This window comes from Ixodes scapularis, unplaced genomic scaffold (assembly GCF_016920785.2).
Source record: "Ixodes scapularis isolate PalLabHiFi unplaced genomic scaffold, ASM1692078v2 PGA_scaffold9__187_contigs__length_104089568, whole genome shotgun sequence".
Taxonomy (NCBI): Eukaryota; Metazoa; Arthropoda; class Arachnida; order Ixodida; family Ixodidae; genus Ixodes; species Ixodes scapularis.
The window spans coordinates 36,378,983-36,400,136 of NW_024609884.1; the positions used below are offsets into that span (position 1 = coordinate 36,378,983).

At 44.0% G+C, this 21,154-nt stretch overlaps 1 protein-coding gene across 2 annotated transcripts in view; it reads right to left on the bottom strand.

Annotated features, from left to right (window-relative positions):
- Nucleotides 1–21,154, bottom strand: part of LOC8026958 (GATOR complex protein WDR59) — an 83,600-nt gene that overhangs the window by 29,408 nt on the left and 33,038 nt on the right. For both annotated transcript variants that reach the window (XM_029984105.4, XM_042287314.1), the window contains exons 12-18: nucleotides 20,615–20,824; nucleotides 14,185–14,349; nucleotides 13,295–13,390; nucleotides 13,059–13,194; nucleotides 9,832–10,061; nucleotides 9,423–9,559; nucleotides 8,581–8,662 (exon numbers count right to left, since the gene is read on the bottom strand). In XM_029984105.4, the coding sequence (XP_029839965.3) occupies nucleotides 8,581–8,662; nucleotides 9,423–9,559; nucleotides 9,832–10,061; nucleotides 13,059–13,194; nucleotides 13,295–13,390; nucleotides 14,185–14,349; nucleotides 20,615–20,824 (1,056 nt within the window). The remainder of the gene's footprint in view (nucleotides 1–8,580; nucleotides 8,663–9,422; nucleotides 9,560–9,831; nucleotides 10,062–13,058; nucleotides 13,195–13,294; nucleotides 13,391–14,184; nucleotides 14,350–20,614; nucleotides 20,825–21,154) is intronic.

Below are 21,154 nucleotides of genomic sequence, written 5' to 3' on the forward strand. Positions count from 1 at the left end.
TATCAACAAAAATGCATGCCTCAAGTTTTATGAACCTACCAACCTACCAACTTGCGGGTAGCTTGTGGATCCTATGGATCCACAAGCTACCCGCAACCAACTAAGTTACTTCTTCAAGCCGAGCTGGAAGCAGAAGTCGCCTTCTTCGGCATTTGCTTGAGGAAACGCTACATCGATCCGGTCCGGTTCAAGCATCTTTCAACGACAGGGTTGGGTTGGAGCGCCAAAAAGAAGATAATCAAGGTTTACAGAGAAGGAACAAGCACAAGAATAGAAGAGGCAGGGCCTGTGATTGCATCTGGACACTCCTCAGAGCATAAGCGCCAACTACGGGGGGGCAGTGGGGCTCGTGTCCCCCCCGGACGGCTTCACGGGGGGGGCAGAGCCCCCCCCGGCCCCGGCCCGGGATTTTTTTTAAAGAGCTTGGCTTGGGTCTGCGCCCATCGACAGTGGACTGTTGGCCGTCCTGACTGGCAACTATTTCACAGGGGCCTGTTTATTCCCGCTTCTTATTTCCTTCCAGGCTTTTAAATGGTGGATCTCGGGACAGTGACAGGTCAGACATTCAGTGGAAAATTCCCCTCAGACGGAGTTAGATGCGCGGAATATGTTGTCTGAATGAACAGCTGAAGTGCCCGCTTCAGCTATGACAGGCTAAAAAAAGTCTTGAAAGCGTCGCGACATCTCTGTCGGTGTTTAGACAACAAAAATGCTTCTGAGAATAGGAAGCATCCCCGACACAGTGAGTCAGTGACTGATTCTGCAGACCTGCTCGCCAAGAAAAAATTTTTAATTTCTTGCGCGTCTACAAATGAATGCCCTTTCGGCCAAGAAAATATTGTACACATTTTTGATTGGTCAGTGAAGGGCTTTACTACCAGTCTTGTCACCGAACAGCGACTCGAATACTCGTCCAGAAAACAACTTTTGGCGGAAAAATGTGTAACCCCAGCTTCGCACAAGGTATAGTGGTATCAAATGGTCTTTGCTACCGTCTGAGAATTATTTTTGGCCCTCTTAAAATTGAAGTCAGTCGTATAATTAAAGCTTCTTGTGCCACCATTACCCCACTCTCCCCTGCTGCATGTGTTAACAAAATAAACAAAACATGACAATAAAATACACACCAGAAGCCAAATAACAGCATCGCAAAACACAACAAAAACAAAGGGACACTGCTTTGAAACAAAAGCCTGTGGGGAAGAGAGCGATTGGGCCTTCGGAGTCTCTACGAAGGCCAACTTTGGGGAAAGAATAATCATCATGCCCGATACGTGTTCCTTTTGTCATTTTTAAAACGTTTGTATGGACAGTGCGGCGCTAGGCGGCACAATCCGCTCCCCTTTTCCGTTTTATTCTGAATAGGCTTCACGAACATTCCCAGGGAAGGCATTCATACATATACGCCGCAAACAGTCAGTAGAATAGCAAGTGCTTGATCACTTCCTTTGAGGCAAGGTCACCGGAGCTTATTACCTGTGGAAACTATTTTATATTAACTCCCTGGGTTGAGGCTTATTTGACAAAGAGACGGAAGCAACTGAAGGATCGTGATTGGAGTCCCGGAATAACGAGCGGGGCCAAGCGAAGTTCAATTGAAACTTGAACCGTGAGCCGACACGAACACCGCAAATGGAAACCTAAACTCAGAACCCATTGACATTCTTGAAACGTAAGCCGTTCTCATAGGAAGTCGACTCGCCCAGTTCCGACTCGGCTAAGAACGTGACAGTTCGTTCGGTATCCTGTGTAAAAATTAAGACGAATGGCTCTCCGATGGGTCCCTGCGTTGAAAAGCGAAGTCCAGCTCGTCAAAAAGTGATTACACGAGGCGGCGCACCGAAAGGAACGAGCATCCCGGACAGCAAGGTCGCCGCGTGGGGAGCGTGCCTCCAGGCGGAGAGTGCGCGTAGACAAGCCCTGCCGACGGCAACTTGTGTCTGCTAGGGATCAAAGGATTAACACTTTTGGTGAGCCTGCGTATCCACTCGGGGAGTTTGGTAATATATGGGCATCTCAAAATACACTTTACACACAAAATGGCCCGCAAAATTTAGATCCTTGGTGCAACAAGTAGGAATATTCCTGAAATACGTGTTTTACTGGTCACATTTATGCAACAAAATTTTAGACCCGAACTACCCCTGCAGAAAAAAAAAAAAGATTCGCTTTTTTGTACTGGTAGTTTAGTCTTGCAATATGTTTGCATAAATGTGGCCAGTAAAACACGTATTCAGAGAAATTTCTACTGGATGCGTCAAACCGCTGAAGTTTCCGGGTCATTCTTTTGCGGAGCGTCTTATTTGGGGACACCAGGTAGTTAGCTGTCACAATGTCCGTGTCCGTTTGTTTATGTCCTTGTCCCTTTTTCTCCAGTCTCGGGTTTACCAAAATGCTCGGTAAAGGCTCCGACTGCTGCAGGTGACCCTTATGGGGAGAACCCACGGAACAAATAAAACAAGGACCTTCTCCTCCTCTCCCCCCCCCCCCCCCCCGCAGCCTCCCCCCCCCCTTTTTTTTTTTTGAGCCACATTCCGGGTCTGCCCCCCCCGGGAAAATGGAAACTCTACGCCGCTGCCTCAGAGGCAAGGATTACAGGCACCACCAGGACTATCGTCGCTGGAACTCGGGAAAAAAGGAACTCTTCGAGCGGCTGTGTTATGTGAAGTGGCGAATTGTATTAGACAGTTTTAAGAGGACAGAGAAAGGAGGAGTGAAAGTACACCGAGTTTGGGGCACGTGACGGACGGATCTAAATGTAGCATTGTTAATCCTTGCAATGTGGGCATCTCAGACAAAGCAGAGCAGATGTTAAGCAAAGGCCCAAAATTTTGCTTAAATGTTAAACCTTCGAGGTTGGATGTTTTTTCCTCGATTCAGGACATTTTGAAGGTGATCAATTTTGACAAGAGGGTAGCGTTTGTAGATCAGGCAGTTGATAGAATGGAATGACTTCTAGATAAGTCTTATCCGGCAAAACGAAGGAATTTCCGAGGCGTGGTTTCAGTTGAGAGAATTGGAAAGAGGTTTGCTTAAAGTGCTGCAGACAGATAAATCCGGCAAGTTCGAGACATTCTTTTCTCGTCTTTCTTCTTCGACCAAGTTTCCCTGCTTTTACCACAGTCTCGGGTTTTCTACATCATGATCAACATCCACCAGCTCGCCTGTGCACTCACTGTTGTTTCATTGTACTAATCTCTCCATTTGTTGCATTTGCCTTCAAATTCCATACATTCAAAAATTGCCACCCAACGTGATTGACGAGACGCATTGGGCTGCCTTCTTTCTTTTGCTTCACTCCTCTTTTTTTTTCACCTGTCTCTCTGAGCAAGCACAACTATGGACTAGGCTTGAAAGGGATTCAGGCTTTTGCAACTGCTCATGTGCTTTCCTACTCTTTCTTTGACAAATGCTTCTTTTGTGCTTGGTTTCCTTGGTTCCGCTAGTTTCGATTCCCTTGGCATTCAACGTTCATCATCATGCATTGTACGTTAGGCTTCACCATTTTGCCCAAGAGCACGCGTTGAACTTGACTGCTTTGCACCGGAGTGCTAGAAACAGCAGCTGCTACAGGGAAGAGTCTTCTGGGTTAGTAGTTAAATGGGCACGAAAATTTTGCTCACCCATATAGGTTGACATTCTATGGTTACAATTATAAATCAACGCCTAACTCTAAAGAACATAAAAAAAAAAGACACCCATATGGAAGTTCTCTACAGCCCTGAAAGTCCATGTGAGATAAATTTCAATGTTACTAGAACAACTTAGTTCGGAAATTACCATAGGAGCCTCCTTTAGAGAACTGGGTACAACCTGTACTTCAGCACCGAGCTAGATCTGGTTGTAGCACAACCGTTTCAGCTGCAGAGGAAGCTCCAGGAAGTAGACATACCGGAACAGAGATTATACGTTCGCACCATGCTGCGACTTTCTCGCAAACTGCCCAATTCTAAAAACGCACCACAGTGATAGAGAAAAAAAAAAAGCTTGAGGTACACCTAAGCACTTTTTATGAGTTGTGGATGTGAAAGCATGCAAGCCGCTCGTCCACTCCCTTTTCCGCCTGCTGTATACTTTTCGTCGCCGGTCAACGCGCGTCTTCCCCTGGGCACGGTGACCTTGGACGTTCCATGTTGGTGGCATGCTGATGGACATGCAGTGCCATGGGGTGAGCAACTGTGGAAAGTGACGAGCGCAGTGGCCAATGGGAGCCCCATTGACGCGCACCAGCCAATGGAATTGAAGGCGAAATCCATGAGCCTTACTCCGCTCCTTTGAGATCGGGAAAACTAGGTGCCGCTTTCGCGCTCCAAACTGATGACGTCAGCTTGCTCCACGGGACAGTTAATGCTTTTGCATTAAAAATCCTACCTGTGTTGGCAAAGTAAACTTCTGTTGACTCCCCTGTCAAAATGAATTATGTACAAACTAAACAACAAACTAACTACACAATGAATAACCTCTGTAATTGAATCCGACTTGTAGGGGCCTGCCTCCAATGGATGTGAGGAGCTCGTGTTTCGAGTGCAAGCCTCCCAACAAAGTTGTACTAGTAATGTTGATTGTTGTGTAAGAGTTGCTTCGTGTCTCATCTATAGATCCCCAAAAGTGTTATTGGTTATGTCTTCCCGGATGCTGAATTATTTTACCGTGGATTCCTGAAAAACCTATTATTAAGGTTCTACTGTATTTGTACGGAACTTTTTGTATGTTAAAAATTTATCATGCCCAACAAATGTATTGTATTTGCGTAATTCAAAAGCAGACTATTTATATGGAAACAATGCACTCAAAATTACATGCACATTACAATTGGATTTAAAACCCCAAATTCAAAGAAAGCCTAGAAAAACTTGGCATAAGGACAGACCCACTGACATAGACACAATGTGCTTTAGAGTTGGAGGCTAGGTAGCGCAAGCTACCACCCAATGCAATAGGTATATCCGCTACCACCCATACATCACATGTTTTTGTGGTGTCATTTTCTAGTTTCACATACGCTGTCCGCAGCACCAATTCTGCCCTATTGGCATGTTTGTTGGTCTCGTGATCTCATAGTTCTCTTTTGAATACCCTATCTCCAGCAATTGGTCTTTACCTTCTGTTGTGCTTCGTCTATATGTGCATACTCGAAGCTCTTGAGACGCCGCTGTGTTATCGAAGGTAGGAAACTCGTGCTGGAGGCAGGACAAACTTGCGCAAGATTATGACAGCTTTTGTGAACATGTGCCTTCAATATACTGTGTTCTATGAACCATGTGGGGGTCAGCTATCATTATTTTATCTGCATACCACAACTCACCAAGTTTTGCTAGCGTTGCAGAGGCTGGAGGCAGTGTGCTGAAGACAAATTTTCTACTCGTTCGTCATGATTCAGCGAAGAAGTTTTTTAAAACCCTATGTAAGCGTTGAGAGTTGCCTTATAGAACACGTGGAAATTTTTATGAAAGCACAATGCCGCAGGAAAAAGGCACAACTTGTCAAAAGCAAGTTTCGCTGGTCTCGCAGCATGATCAAAGCTTCCTTGGCACGCCGTAGTGCTGCGTCTCCGTGCCTTTGCACGCTCGGATACTGATCAAGAATCGGCCCCGCGGCAAAGTTTAGAAGGTATGTTGCACGTAGAAGTTTTTGCACCATATATCGGCCACGGAGTTCTGGATTGTCCAGCTGTTCCAACGAGATGCTATTGATAAAGCATGGGGGGGAGAGGATCTGTATGGTTGCTCCTATGCACTATTAACCATGGCTATGTTTTAAATCTACTCTAATGGATCACATGGCAGCACAAATGGAGCAGCGCTGTGGAGCAAGAAGGTTTTTCGAAAGGCAAAATTATAAGACGGCGAGAAGTAAAATCTTTGAAGCATGGCCCATATGGTCGTGCGCAATCTGTTGACCAATCACAATTAGGCGAGCCATGCTCAAACGTCAAGTGCAATTAAGTAGGCTGATAATGAGCCAGCACTGATCAGTGATGAGTTGTTGTGTGCAGTATTGTGCAAACCATATAACGATGAAAAAAGACATACCTCCCCCCTCCCCCTCTTCCGTCACCAATGAACGCTGGATCAAGCGCGTTTTTGAACTGCGAGTGCCGCAAGTTACAAATACTGTCGTCAGAGTAAAGTAAAACGCTGCTCCAGAGGCACATACAGCTTCAAGCACATTGCACTCGCAAAACACATCCACATGGCGTTGAATCTTGATCGGTATCCAAGCGTGCGAAGGCACAGAGACGCAGCACTTCGGCGTGCCAAGGAAGCTTTGATCATGCTGCGAGACCAGCGAAACTTGCTTTTGACAAGTTGTGCCTTTTTCCTGCTGCATTGTGCTTTCATAAAAATTTCCACGTGTTCTATAAGGCAACTCTCAACGCTTACATAGGGTTTTAAAAAACTTCTTCGCTGAATCATGACGAACGAGTAGAAAATTTGTCTTCAGCACACTGCCTCCAGCCTCTGCAACGCTAGCAAAACCGCAATTTGTCTACAAGCAAGATGGCTGTCCGGTGGCTTCACTCACGGGAGCGGGAAGCGCGATCCAGCAATTGTCATAGAGATCAGTGGACCTAACAACTAGGGGTGTCGCGAACCGGCCGAGGTTCGAGTTCGACCAGGTTCGACTTTTTAGAACTTTTAGTGGAAATTTCGACGAACCTTGTAATGAGGTTCGACTCGTGTGCGCATGCGCGACAGGCTGGCTAGTTGGCTTCGGATTGGATGGTGATGGCTAAGGGATAAATTAAGGGCACCGCTGATTGATTATTTCAGTTAATACAGTACAAAAAAAATTAAGTTATTAACTTATTCAGTGATTAGAATTGGTTTCTTTTAATTGCAACAGTTCATAAAATAAAATAACCCTTTGCACAAAAGAAAAGTTCTCCAAACCTAGACATGCTTGTATCAAGGCCTGGCCACACTGTCCACAAAGTCTAACCGGTCGGATCTGGTGAGAAGTTCGAAGGTTCGTCGAACCGGTTCGACCTAAAAATCCGGTTCGACAAAAGTTCGGGACACCCCTACTAACAACTTAAAAGTTAAAACGGACCGCAAAAAGCGGAATCGGGTGGCGGCGCTACTGTGCCACTAACTGTTGCTGATGATGATGGTGGTGGTTGAAATTGAAACTACGTTCACATGTACCCTAAAAAAGCTGAGCATTGTTTGGATTCGCATATAATACAAGCGCAAATATTATATGCTAAAATCAGGGGAAAAATCTTTGTATTTTTCCCCTGATTACTATTTAAAATCAACTTATAACAAACTGATGGCTATAAAGCTGATTTGTATCAGCTTTATAGCCATCATTACTTCACTCAGAGAAATGATCAGATTATGTCTTGAAAGACAACAGCACGTTTTCACAATGTCGTTTTTTTGTTAGAGGTTGGTGAACTCTTATAATCAACCACAGAAGTTGTGTACAGTACTAGGAAAGCCAGGGACATGACCGCGTGGTCCTTGAAAGAGCTTACTAATTTCACCAAACTAAATATGGGGAATAGACCGATCTCACTAAGCGTTTGGCGCATGCGTAAAGCCGCCATAACTTTTGTTCACAGGAGGCAGACGGCTGTGCACGCGAGGGCTTGTGCCTTCTCGTGCTCTACACGCGAAGAGCTCCAGCGAGGTTGTCGCATGTGCAAAAAGACTAAAGTTCCCTCGATGCATTGCGGCAGCGGTGGCGTAGTCAAACTGGCTGGTGAGATCGGTCTATGTACTTTGAAATCGGGAGTTGTACTTTCCTCGGAAAGTACCAAAAAAAGTACTTTTAAGTACAGGTACATACTCAGAAAATGTACTTAAAAAAAAGTACAAGTTTTCTAAGCCTACTTGAAGTAGTATTTTAAGTACAACATACTTAAAGCACTTCCCAAGACTCTAACTGTGCGATAGAATTGTGCAAATATGTGTTTGTTACAAAGCAATAAAAAATCACTCAACAAGCACCGAGTTAAGGAACTGCTGACTATGAAAACAGAAGAGTCGTAGAACGAAGTTTATAACTACCGAGTCTTGTAAAGTGCCGAGAATCTATCCAGGATAATAGGCTCAAATTTTCATAGCTTAGCAAGCAGAGTATGTAATGCGCTAACATCACCTTTAGATGACAGCACCCCCTCACAGTGAACATATATAACCATAATTAGATAACTGTTCCACAGAAAGAAGTGAAAATGTCAGTATGATAGATCACTAAATCAGGTGATAATGAGTAAAGTATTTCCACCCAACAGTAAACAGTGAGCTGATCAAAAGTCACAGTATATTTACAGTAATCCTCTTGGGGAAAAAAACAAAACATCCTTAGACAGAAAACACATAAAAGTGAACACAAACTTTCTCACTCATTCAATAGTAAAAACACTTGATAAAATTAATAAAAGAATTAAGACATTTTGGTTGCAGCTAGGGCTAACTATCATATCAATGATCCAAAGCACAAACTTGTAACATACAATGAAATGAGCTATCAACTAAGTGAGCACAGTTTATGTTCTAGTTTCCAACTTCTGGCTAAGTTATTTGTGACTGAACTCGCAACATGACAGAACAAGGTTCATTTACAAACCTGCACAAGGTCCTTCCGGCCCACGCTGGCGGCCCAGCTTGCATTGTGGTTGCATGAACCAACTGGATCCCCACAATCCAACCTAAAACAGACAGACATCCTAATGTGATAGGTGATAATTGTGACAGATGAGCTATACATAATAACAGAGTGGTTATCATGATCACAAGGTTTGATAGCACCCTATTAGGGTGGCAGGAGGTGCCTGCCCTGCCCCTGCCTGCCCCTGCCGCCCCCCCCCCCCCCCCCCCCCCGGGCCTTGATCTTTACCGAGACGCTGTTTACGTGCCATGTAACGAGCTACTAGTAGTGGCATGTAAACAAAATAACGCACACAGTGACGGACACATGGCGATATACATACGCTGTAAATGTACCCCCTAAAATAAACTACTGATAATTGCCGGTGTAAAAAAAATTGCGTGGAAAAGCACCCCCCCCCCCCCCCGTCCCCCCCCGGAACTCCTCAGCCTGCCCCTGCCCCCCCCCCCCCGGGAAAATGTAGTCTACGCCGCTGCCATAATGGATTGCCTGTACCCATTATGGTGCAGGGTATTTTACAGCATTGTCGAATGCTCAATCAGTAAACTCAGGAAAGTGACATTGAGCCTGCCCTGCAGCTTTATGAAATGTTCACACTCCAAGCTTAGGAGTGCCTTGGGTGTCTGTGCACTCATACAACTCAAAGCATTTCTCCAAGGTATGCACTTGCACTAAAGACTTTTCTAATGCATCATAGAATTTCAAAGACATTGCTGAGCTTGGTATGATCAATGAATGACAGGGATGGCTTGTTTGAAATTAAGAATACAATAGTAAGTATTGGGCAAAGTCAAACATACAGGTAATTTTGAGCCAAGACCTGGTTGATTGGCATAATGCCCGACATGTTGTAAAGGAGCACAGCTGCACTTGGGACAGGATGCTGCTGTGATGAAGCTTGACGGCCTGTTCTTCGTTGTGTACGGCCTCTTCCTTTCTACAAGATTGAAAGTGAAAACAATTCATAAGAAGTCGGTAATTTCTTGAACTGCTATAGTGCAACTGAGAATCGCGCATAATTCAGTGTCTTATGGAAGCATGAAAGCTCCATTTCACTTGCTACAGTAGAGCCTCTACAGCAAACTAACTTGGACCAACTCAGCTGGTGTCAATATGGCAGTAAGCAGACAATAATTGCACTTTCTCCTTAGTTCCAGCAGGACCAAAAGAATGCAGTTGGCTCTCCAAATATTTAGTAGGGGCACTCACACGTTCCTGATAGTAGAAGGACGAGATGGACACATCTTGAGTTTGGGTGGCTGCCGTACCAGGACTGTGAGGAGCATATAGGCTCACAAGGGAGGAAGTTGATGGCGGTCTGCTCGCCTTGTGCTGAGATGCCAAATAGGCGCCCAGAGCACTTAGGGAACGAGGGGTCACTTCGGTTGGAGCATTCATTTTCTGGAAGTGTGAAGGCCGTGTGAAGCACACCAGATAGTCTGCAAAGAGAACAGGTAATGTGGAGGATTGGCAGCTGCTCTAATACAGAACAAAATGTGCTGTGCACATATCGCCCTACAAAATAAATAAAAAAAGAACACTATAAAAAAAAAAGTGCAAAAATGTTGATTTTGAAAAATGCCATATATCCACCAACATTTAGAGAATATTCCCAGAAAGTTTCATTTGTTAACACTGCATAGTTATTGTCTTTATAAATTATTTTCAGTCCACCGATGCTAAAGAAAAGGTAAAGGTTCAAGCACTTCAAACGCGTTTTTCTCCATTCCACTTTGAAATGAAATATGATATGAAACTATATGAAACTATCAAGAGACTTAATTTTTTCAGCTTATATTGGGGAGGAGATAAGGAGTGGTGCTCCCTAGTAGCCACCTCGGGAACGAATGCTGTGTGGTAAACAAAACCTCCGATCACAGTCATTAACACATTCGATGCCAAGGAGGACGAGGACGCAAGGCTCGTGAAAGATACATAACACTATTCTCCTAAACGCATCTAGATAAAAGTAATCTAGTCCCCTCTTGCGTTCCATGTCATCGAAGTCCTCTTGGTAAGCAAAACAAGCGCATATCGGGGCATGCGCGTCGCTAGATCGTGCGTGGCCGGCGCGGCGTCCGTGTTTTTCTGAATAATTCACAAAACACGCACTTCACTTTTCAGTTACCCTGTCTCATGCGACAATCATGGACAACATCGGCGAAAGCAAGCGGTGTCTTGTTGAAGGAGAGGACGTGCTCAACTGTGATCATGTCATCAAGTGCAGAGTAGCACCAGAGCCGAATGCGGAGAGAGTCTGCATCGTCGGTTACGTGCTGCAGTCCTCCGCGCTCCCTATACCCGGTTGAAAAGTATGCTTCGAGCACTGCGGTATGCAGCAAGGTCGCACCATTTCACTACAAACAAATATGCAGCAAGGGAAACAATGCGGCGTACGCTAGGCGAGTGCTGGCGTCAGAGTTGTTTGCCACACAGCGATTGTTTGTGGTGATGATGATAATGAAACTGTGCCGCCTATAGTTCTATCTCCTCGCCAATACCGAAATTTCATGCAGCCGGTTACTATGAACTTAGATTTTGCATTTTCATGTTCTTTTATTATGAAAAAATGTAATTTGCGAAACTTGTTAAACGATGGGGGAAAAAAATTCCTTAATTTGTTTTTAGTTAAAAAATCTATATTTTGCATCATTTATTTTCACAGAAACAGGTATTTCAGTATGGATTCCACCAGAAAAATATGTGGTTATCAACACTATTTCTCAACAATAGAGTCATTAAACAGATTATATTCCAAGCTATGCTTTACTTTGTTCTGGGGCACACTAATACCTCATAAAATTTGTTCACGGGGTTGAAATTGCATTCCCTCCTATGTGGCAACAAACACCACCTGCAAATTTCACACTGATTGAGTGAGCGGTTCAAAAGTTGACATTCCCAGGTAGTGTCCTCCCTTTAAGGGAACACTGAACCTAGGAAGAAAAAAAAAGATCCTTTTTCCTACCGGGTTAGGAAAAAGAATCTTGCAGAAAAATAAATGTTTGGCGAAAAATCTTTTTTGCCCAATATTTATACTACAATACAAATTTTTCGAATTGCGGGCGAAACTGAAATTGTACCCTTGTGGGATGATGATGACAGTGTTTGCACCCCATCATCATCCCACAGGGATACAGTTTCAGTTTCGCCCGCAATTCGAAAAATTCATATTGTGGTATAACCATTAAGCAAAAAAAAATTTTTTTCAATAAACATTTACTTTGAGATTCGCCTGTCTTAACCAGGCAGGAAAAAAAATTTTTTTTTCCCGTAGGTTCAGTATTTCTTTTAATAGTTTCGGTTCAAAAATAACCCATGCTCTCATTTCAGGATTATTATCTTGTTCAAAAAAATCTGTAGGAGAGAGGGTAGTAAACAGCGCATTGAGTACCACTTGTAATGCCTACTGGCCTGTCAACCAAACAATTGGAAAAAACTAACAGAAATATACTAGTACACAACATTTCGGGAATGATGCAGTTAACGTTTTGCATAACTGTGCACTGCTGATCACGATAAACTGAAACAGATGCAAGGGCAACTCTTTGCAGATTTTCAGCTGTTTATATTCGAGTATCTTATGGCCCTAGTGCTGTAATTTTCACCTTCTTTGTACCTCTCAAAACAAATAACCTGGAGTATGCATGATATGTTTCAGTGGATGTAAGACATTAGTTTTGCAGGCATACGGTCCGAGACAAAAAAAATCTAAATTATGAACTACATAACACCTGAACACCATTTTCTTCAGAACTACCATAAAATACCGTGCAAGTGCCCACTTCGTACAAGCACCCGCTATTAACATTCCCCGAACTAGGGAATTCTGCAAATTATACGTCAAGCACCCACCCCCTTCAAAGCGCCAACATCAGCCGAAAATATTCACCCCGTTGCGATAGCCCCGAGACCGGCTGCAGCGATGAATGAGGTACCATGCGAAAATAAATGTGCTTTCTCCGATTCCGTGCCCCCCTCTTCAAAGCTTTTTATTGGCTGCCATCTTGGCTTTTACCGATTTGACCGGACAAGCGTCCATGTCTAGATTAACACAGTTTTCAGTGAAAGTGGGGGAGGGAGCTTCCCCGGTATTTACATAGGGCATAACCGGGACAAAAAAAATAGGGTGAATTTTCCAATCGGCACAATTACTTCTATAAAAAACACAACACAGACACAACTTCAACTTTCACTCTGAATATAATACAAAATAGTACATTGTTGTGTTTCTCTCATCCCAGGCTATTCCGAGTTGTTCAGGTCTCATTAAATCCAGATATAATGCAACTTTGGAAAATACTTTTTACAAGCATCTTACTAGTGCTATGTCTTCATAGATCAGTCGGTGCCAATTAAAAAAAACACGCAGAAATGATGGCACGATATAAGGTAAGTCTACCAAAGTAGGCCACTCCCCCATCCTGGCTCCTCACCTGCCCCACAGAAACGTGCTCCAGATGTCCTCGGAAATGGCACACTGGAATCTTGAAAGGAGCCGTACACAGCATAGGGCAGCTTCAAGCGCTCAGAAATGTAGCCACTGTCATTGTCTTCCACCTCTGCTGACTCCTATGTAAATCAGTTGTATGGTTTTATGGGCCAGCAAAAGCCAGAAACCGGGCTTTCATGACCAATGGAGAAAAGCACAAGAGACCTTGCAGTCACTTACAATGCAACTCTCTAGGGTAGCAACCAACTGTCGAAGGCAGGGCTCTAAGCAGGAGCGGTTTCTCTTGACATGTTGTTCGGAGGTCATTCGCAAGACCTAAGTTGGAGCAGAATTGTAATCTGTTGAGGAACTATATACAAGGTACTTCCAAATAGGGAATCTCTGGAGTAAAGAAAAGATCTTTGTTTTTTTATATGATGTTCAATGGTACATGAAACTCGTGTGCAAGTTGAAATTTCTCACAGAAGGTTCCATCACGAGCACTTGTATGGTGGGAGCACTTTAAAAAGACACTGAACTCCCAAATATGTTTTATTTTTAATGCCTGGATAGGATTTAAATGCCTAAATGTCACAAAATAAGTTTTCCCGAAAAACTTTCTTGTTAGTGCAATATTTATGTTGTGATATTACATTCTGCAAAGCTGAAACTAACTTCTATTTCGAGGTCAATGCCTCAAAATGGAAGTTAGTTTTGGTTTCACTTCAAAATCAAAATGTGTTTACAACGTAAATACTACACAAGTTTTTTTTTTTAGTTTTTTTTTATGCGTGGCATTACAGCTTATGGACAATTTTGTTTGTTTTTTCTTCTCCCTGGCTGTCTCACTTGCTATTTTTGGTTTTCTATTTTGGCATTTTTCTTTGATAAAAAAAAAAAAAAAAATTATATTTGCATTTTTGTTTTTGTTTATACTCAAAATTTAGATAATTATCTTTTGAGTGCCAGACTGGCTACTGCAAACTGAATGCAAAAAGCGTCACACAGGTGAAATAAATTTTTCCATTATGCACTGCTACTTAATATGAGCTATGGATAGAAAAATTAACACACAAGCAACCAAGCATGTGCACAAAAGCAGCCTGTAAAGCAGGATATAAGAAACTGACCCTGAGTAGTTTAGCTTTGACATTGCTGTCCACAGTTGTTCCCTTGAGGAACTGAAAAGTGGGGCTCGCGTTGTACGGGTACAGCTGAGGAAAAGTGAGCTTCAATCCAAGGATGTGCATCCCCACAGTCACTGTGACACAGCAGACTCGTTTACCAGGATCCAGCTGTACACAAAAGCATGTTGCAATGTTAGCATGTGCGGAATCCCGTTTTATTATGAAACAAAGAGTGCTTGAAATAGATACCTCTTTCAAAAAATACAAGCAAATACAGATAATAAAGTCATATTAAAAAAAAAAAAAATTAATTACATGCTTTAGAACGTAAAGAGGACCAACCACTCATCTCCACTAGAGGGGGCTGGATGGCGCATTGAACTAACAGGTATGAAGCCACCAGAAGTAAGCATCTTGTCCCGGAAGTGAGCGCTTGACAGGCTTCCTCACTCAAACGAGCGGTGGTCCAAACAGTGTCCAAGGCGCTTGAGTTGCTTTTGTTATACCAAGAGAGCCTGCTTCTTGCACAATAACAGCTCACGCAGGCCCGAGAAGTCTTCTTAGAAGCCATTTGAGGTGCGAGAAGTTCGAGATTCTAGTTGATTAACCCTTTAACCACCAAGTAATCTTTGAAAAAAAATGTACAAACTTTCCCAAATTTTTTTATTTGCATATTTTTTCTTATGTGGTTCTGATTTTGCAATTACATTACTTGATTGGTTTCTGATAGGTATTAACAGAAAAATTTTAAAAGAAAATGTTGATTTATATGGAAGCTTTCCCTCAGTGCATGTAAGAGTGAGAATAGCATATGCTGAAATGCGCAGTATTTATTTGAAAATACGCACTATAACAAAAGATCAAGTGCCTAGACGTTTCTCCGTAGTAGCGCTAACAAAGTTCCGTAAGTAATGATTCCTCGCTGAATTATTAGCGCAAGGAACGCCATCATCTCTTTGCGGTCCACCGTTTCCATCAAGAACCCCGCGCTGGGAAATGCGGAACCGCATAGCGATTTGTCTCTGTCACAATGAAGTTGGGAAAGTCCCAATCAAAAAAAACAAAAAACCTTGAACCAGCCGAGAATGTCTTTTTCGTCAGTGGGTTGCCGCAGAATCCCAGGCACTGCACAAAAAGGAAACCTCGGAGGCGCGGCTGGCGGGTTTTCAGCGTTTACGCATTGCCACACTCGAACACTACCCAGCGCGTCGTCTAATTCGTCACTGAGGTCATCGTCATGTCTGACTCACTTTCAGAGACAAATTTGATGTCATCATCGTCGCTACTGTTCGAACTGCCGCAAGAGAGAGCCCGTTTCCGAGGGCCGTCACCGGCATCACTCAAGCGCGCTGCCATCTCTGATCACTGTTGCAAGGCTAGATACGTACCAAAGGCCAAAACACGCTATATTTGCACAACCTCTCCTGCCCTCCAGTGTTGAAAATTGAAATTAAAGCCGATGGACGAACCTGTCTCGTGTTTGGCAGTGAAAGCAAACCATCATTTTGGCTTGACGAGTGTGACTCGTCATCGGCGATATTGGTACAACCTTCCATGACGAGTACAGCTCGGGTTGAGCGGTTAAAGGGTTAAGTGTACATGCACCACGTTCAAATGCCTCATTTTCAAGATTGAATATTAAAAGAAATTATTGAAACCCATGCAAAAATCCAAGAAAGCGTGAACCAAAACATTAACTAAATGCACTACAAAACCCAGCAGACACTCGACTTCAGGGTCAAGCATTGAACTTCCGGTGGCTTCACTCGCACCCGACTCGGAGCGCGGCTAAGCGCCATCCAGCCCCCTATAGTAGAGATCAGTGGGACTAACTACTATTGGAGACCTTCTCTCAATTGTACTTCGGAATTCTTCACCAAAAGCTTGCCATTTGCACGAAAATGCAAGAATCACCCCCTATATAGGTGGTATTCACTGGTTGCCGTAGAGCCTGTTGCACCTGAGCACGTGCCGATTGTGAGCTTCCACAAGCCACGCCACGAAGATCGCTGCTCATGGCAGACGGTCAATGAGAGTAAACTTTTAGCATGCACTACGAATAATGAACTCAACCATTCTGTCCAGTGAATACAGCCTATAGCATAACGTCATGAATCATAGATAAAACATTTCCACCCAATTTACCCAATGTTCTTCCCCATTTAGGCTAGTTGAAAATTTTCTAATTAATGCTTCAAAAGCTGTGCTACGCAACACAGCAAAGAGAGGCTTAAAACTCTCTTACATCATTGTTTCTGTAGCTTTCAGGCAGGGCTGGGCACAGATACTACAATAAGTATTTGGGGATACAAATACTGAGATACATGTTTTAAAGCCCAAATACAGATACTGAGATACATTTGTCTTTTATGCAACAGGATATCCCTGAGATACTTCTGCAGAAACGACAAAAAAAGTATTACGGAATATAGATAGATACTTATAGGAATACATTTGTTCCCGAACGGTGCTACGTGGTGAGGAAGTAGTTTGTGGCGAAGGCGAATGGTAATTTATGCTTGTGCTCCTCTTTTCATGCCATTTCATGCACTACCCCTTATCTCAAACTCTTTATTTATCATTAACACCGCTCAAAAAACATCTCACCTCCGTTGAACCACATCGTTACAGAACAGTAAAGACTTCACACCATGGTTGACAAGAGTCGTCTGCCCCAAATTAATCCTGTTTTGCCGTGAAGGTGCATCACAAATTGTCGTCTTATGCACCTTTCCAAAAAGCGCTCCTAGGCCGCTGCCATGTTGCTGATGCTGATGCGGCTGGTGCGACTCTCGCGCCCTCTATCAGCTAGAAATTTTTTGCCACTCTCTTGGACTGTGAAGACCCGCTCAGAGCGGTTCTCTACCTATGTTTTTGCGGTTTTGTATTCAACGTTTTTTCGCCCTTCTTGAAAGTTTCCACTTAATTTTTTTTATGCGTGCTGTGTACCCTTTCTGTGTTACCTTTCATTGTGAGAAATAAGGCTGGTAATTGCCTGCCATTCAAGCTTTTCTGCTTGACATTCATGGGAAACGAAGGAGGTGATGGACGTCGAACGACCCCCGACGCGATTTTGCGAACATTGTTCTCCCCCCTCCCAAAGATAATCCGCGTAGAATCCTCAGTCATCTCCAAAAATAGTTGTCCCGGTTGGGGTGGGAAATGGGTCAGTCGCGTTCGTTGCTTAGGCTTGGTGCTGTTGTGAAGAAAGGAAGCTCTCCCCAAAACGTGTCCCAAAACGAAGTCATCTTGGATTCTGTCCGATCGTCAAGATATGACTGTTGTCGACTGTGACTGTGTTATTTGAGATCTTTCTCAAATAAATTCTTTTCGGATAATGCTGCATCATGTGGTACATACAACATATTGTTTGAATGTTAACACTTTTTAAATTGTATGTCCGTGTCCTGTTCATCGGTAAACACGTTACAGTATAGACCACTTACAACGTAACCGCTTATAGTGCAGGACCGGGTATAACGCGGTTTTTTTAAACCACCGGTTCACGTCCCATAGAACTCCATGTCATTACATACCGCTTAAAATGCAGGCGCGCGAAGGGAAATACCGGTTATAGTGCGGTTTTTGGCACTGCCCGCCGACCGCGCCGATGACCGGAGCAGCGAGCTCGCTTCCCTGTGCGACACCAGATAACGGCGCTGACGGCGCGAGCCACAAGCTGCACTCACGGGGCAAGGAGGTTGCTCGAAAACGCGGGGAGAAGCGAAGAGAGAGGCTTCAGTTGCCATAGCGACGGAGGGACGCACGCACGAGTCGTTCACGTGCCTGCGTCCCTCCGCTGCGTTGGAAACAAAGAAACAAACAACCGCAACGACACACCAATCGCAGGTCGAGGAGAAGTGTTCGCACGCGTGCGTCGGTTGTGATCGTCGTCGTAGACGGCGTGCATCTCATCGTTCTGCGTAAAAGCGCTATCCTTGACTGTGAATTTTCGTTGTGTGTCGCTATGATAACCCAGCACGTACTAGAAGGGAAGATCCACCTACTCGTGCGGCGATGTCGTGGCGGCGCTCTCAAGACGGCAGAAACGCCCATGTCGTTGTGTTTGTTTACTTCAACTACAGTGGTGATTTCTAAGCATTTGTGTCCTCGAACATCGCCCGGATTTCTTATTTGGCGCATTTCATGCGTGTGCTAAAGTTCAAGGTATTACTGGCGCGTACCGTATGAAGGATGCGAATTTTCACACGTTTTCATCTCCGGAGAAAAGTGATTAGGGTTAGCAATCCTGAACGCTCGCAACGTTCGTCCGCAACCCGCGACGCCGTTAAAAGGCTGCGCCAGGCAAAAGCCGCTCATTTCTTTCAAAATGTGTGACACACTTGAGACAGAACCACGGACAGAACTGTACTAGTCTAGTGAAATGAAGACTTTCCTCAAACTAAGCTTTATTTTTCATCTAACATAAAATAAATTCTTTTACAAAGGTAAGTTGTCTCATGGCATCTATTTTGGCCTGAAAAATTTATGTTTTGGTTATAGTGCGGCACCGCTTATAGTGCGGATTTTCGCAACTCCCGAGACATACGTTATATGCGGTCTACACTGTATTTGTGAGCGTGAAAAATGCATGCCTTTCGGCTCTCTTCTGTTGCAATTTATTTTTGACAGCTAAGCACTTTGTCGTTTGTCCTGCGGCGAATTGCGCGGAGCCGTCAAAACTTATCGTAAAGAAAACACAAAAAACTAGAACTATACCTTCAAGTCGCATTCGTTCTGTCACGCGCATACCCAACAAAAATAGTTTATAGGTTTTTTATTGCTTTTTTTTTTTCTTCTTCAAATGTGATACAATGCTTTCTCAATGACCTTGGGAAAATACATGCACCATGAAACACAAAATACAGCGGGAAAAGGTGAGAATTTAGCCGCCAACAGTGTTTGAAACTGCGCCTACGCAGGCTGCGCCTATCGAAATCACAGTCCACTCGGTTAGGGTTAGCAGGGACGCCGGTGACAGTCTAGCCTCAAACCCAGTGACTGGGCTTGAAAACGGTTTGCTGCCCTTGGGGTCGAGTGTTTCTTGGAAAGGTGTATATGCTTCTGAGTCACCCATAGTGTGGGGAGATTGGACAACAGGAGCATACTTTTTCTTTACTCAACTCCTTTACAGCGTTTTCTCTGCTAAACTGGAAAGAGTGGACGGCTTTGTGAGAGCTGCTTTTGTTATTCTTGCAAGTAACCTTCTTTAAACCACAGTTTTTCTTTTATGTTGGTGACTGAGTTGAATCATGTTATAGGGCAGGTTCAAATTATAAATTCCGAAGCAACTCGCACCAAACGTATCTCGTTACAAGAAATGTAACGAGATACGTAAGTCTGACAAAGCATTGCGATACAAGCAATACACTGTAAATATATTTCACTACTGAGATACAAATACATTTTTCAATTGTATCTTGATACAGAGATACAGACACTCGAAAGTATCTCTAAGATACTATCGCGATACATTTGTATGGCGGTCCTGCCCAGCCCTGCTTTAAGGTAATGGCATTTGTGACAAAAACAACAAGGTAAGCAAAACTACTGAAAATAAACGAGTTCAATAAGATTGAAAGCTGCTTCAGGAGAAAAAAAAAAAGATGGGTGTTGTAAACATAAAAAAAGCTTTCCACTGCTCATTAATTGAAGGAGATAACCAGTCTAAAACTGCAATTGATAACATTAATAATCCAATTATGACCATGTCCCATACTCAGATGCAGCATAACAAACCTACAAGCAAAGCAACTCCAAAAACAACTTCAATTGGGGGTGCTGAGTTGCAAACAAGTGTTTCACCAACAGTGGCATAGCTAGGAATTTTTTTTTTTTTTTTTTCGGTTTTGTTTTGTTTTGTTTTGCGGGCCGCCCGGCCTTCGGACCAAGTGCTGACGGACGATGTACACAAGTGGAGATGTTTGGGTCTCGGTGTGTGATCCGGAAAGCTGCTTTGTTCCCGCTTTCTTCGAGGAAATGGGACGAGAGGGATGCTTGGTCCGGGTGTGTGACCACGTGGAAGGTTTGCGTCCGGCAAGACTGCAGAGACGTTCCGTGGTGACGAGAGTGCCCTTTCCCCTCGCGGGACCTTGGACAGGGACCTCCTCACCACTTCAAGGGGGCTACATTAGCGACTCATAGAGAGTCTTCTCTTCTCAGAGGCCAAAACTGAAAGATGACAATGTAAATATTCTTGCGTATAAACGTCGTCTCCTCTCAGTGAACGCTCCTCAGTATCTTCGGAGTCCACGACGCTTGGAAGTGAGGGGATGCTCGGCTCAGAATCCTAAGTGCGTGCATGCGCGTGCATGCGCGTGCATGTGTGTGTGTGGGGGGGGGGGGGGGCATAGCCTCCCTACTGGCTATGCCACTGGAGCAGAGGTCCTTTCCAATCTTGCAATGCCCTCTAGAGAGCAGTGCAGTATCTTACCTCTTGAACAATGACTTTTGGAATGTTAATGTTGAGGAGGGAGAACTCTCTCTCCAGGTCGAAGGGGGGATGCTGTGGCAAAGGGGAGTCCCCTGGGAGCGGACCAAATGACTTTGACAACTCCGAGGACACAGGTGTACTTGGGACCTCGGCGAGCATGGAGGCGCCCAAGGACACCGAGTCTTCTTCTGACACCTCCTGGCCACACTGCTGCTCGTCAGTACCAGGAAACAAGAAGGAAAATGAAAAAGATGACTGCATTAATCAAATGTCAATGTAATATTGGCACTATGACTATTATATGTACAGCGCGTTTTTGGAAACAAGGTCTAAATCGCTTTTGCATAACTATGCATCGCACAGAAAAAAGGTTGACACTGTAGCGGTCTGCGCCAAAGGGCCCATTAAAAAATAATTATTAGCATTCAGTATACCGTAATATCCCGAGTCATCGCCCACCCCCCTACCGCCTGAAATTCATTAAAAACGTAGGGTGGGCCATGTCTCGGTGGGTGAGCACAAACACTTGAAAAAAAAGCG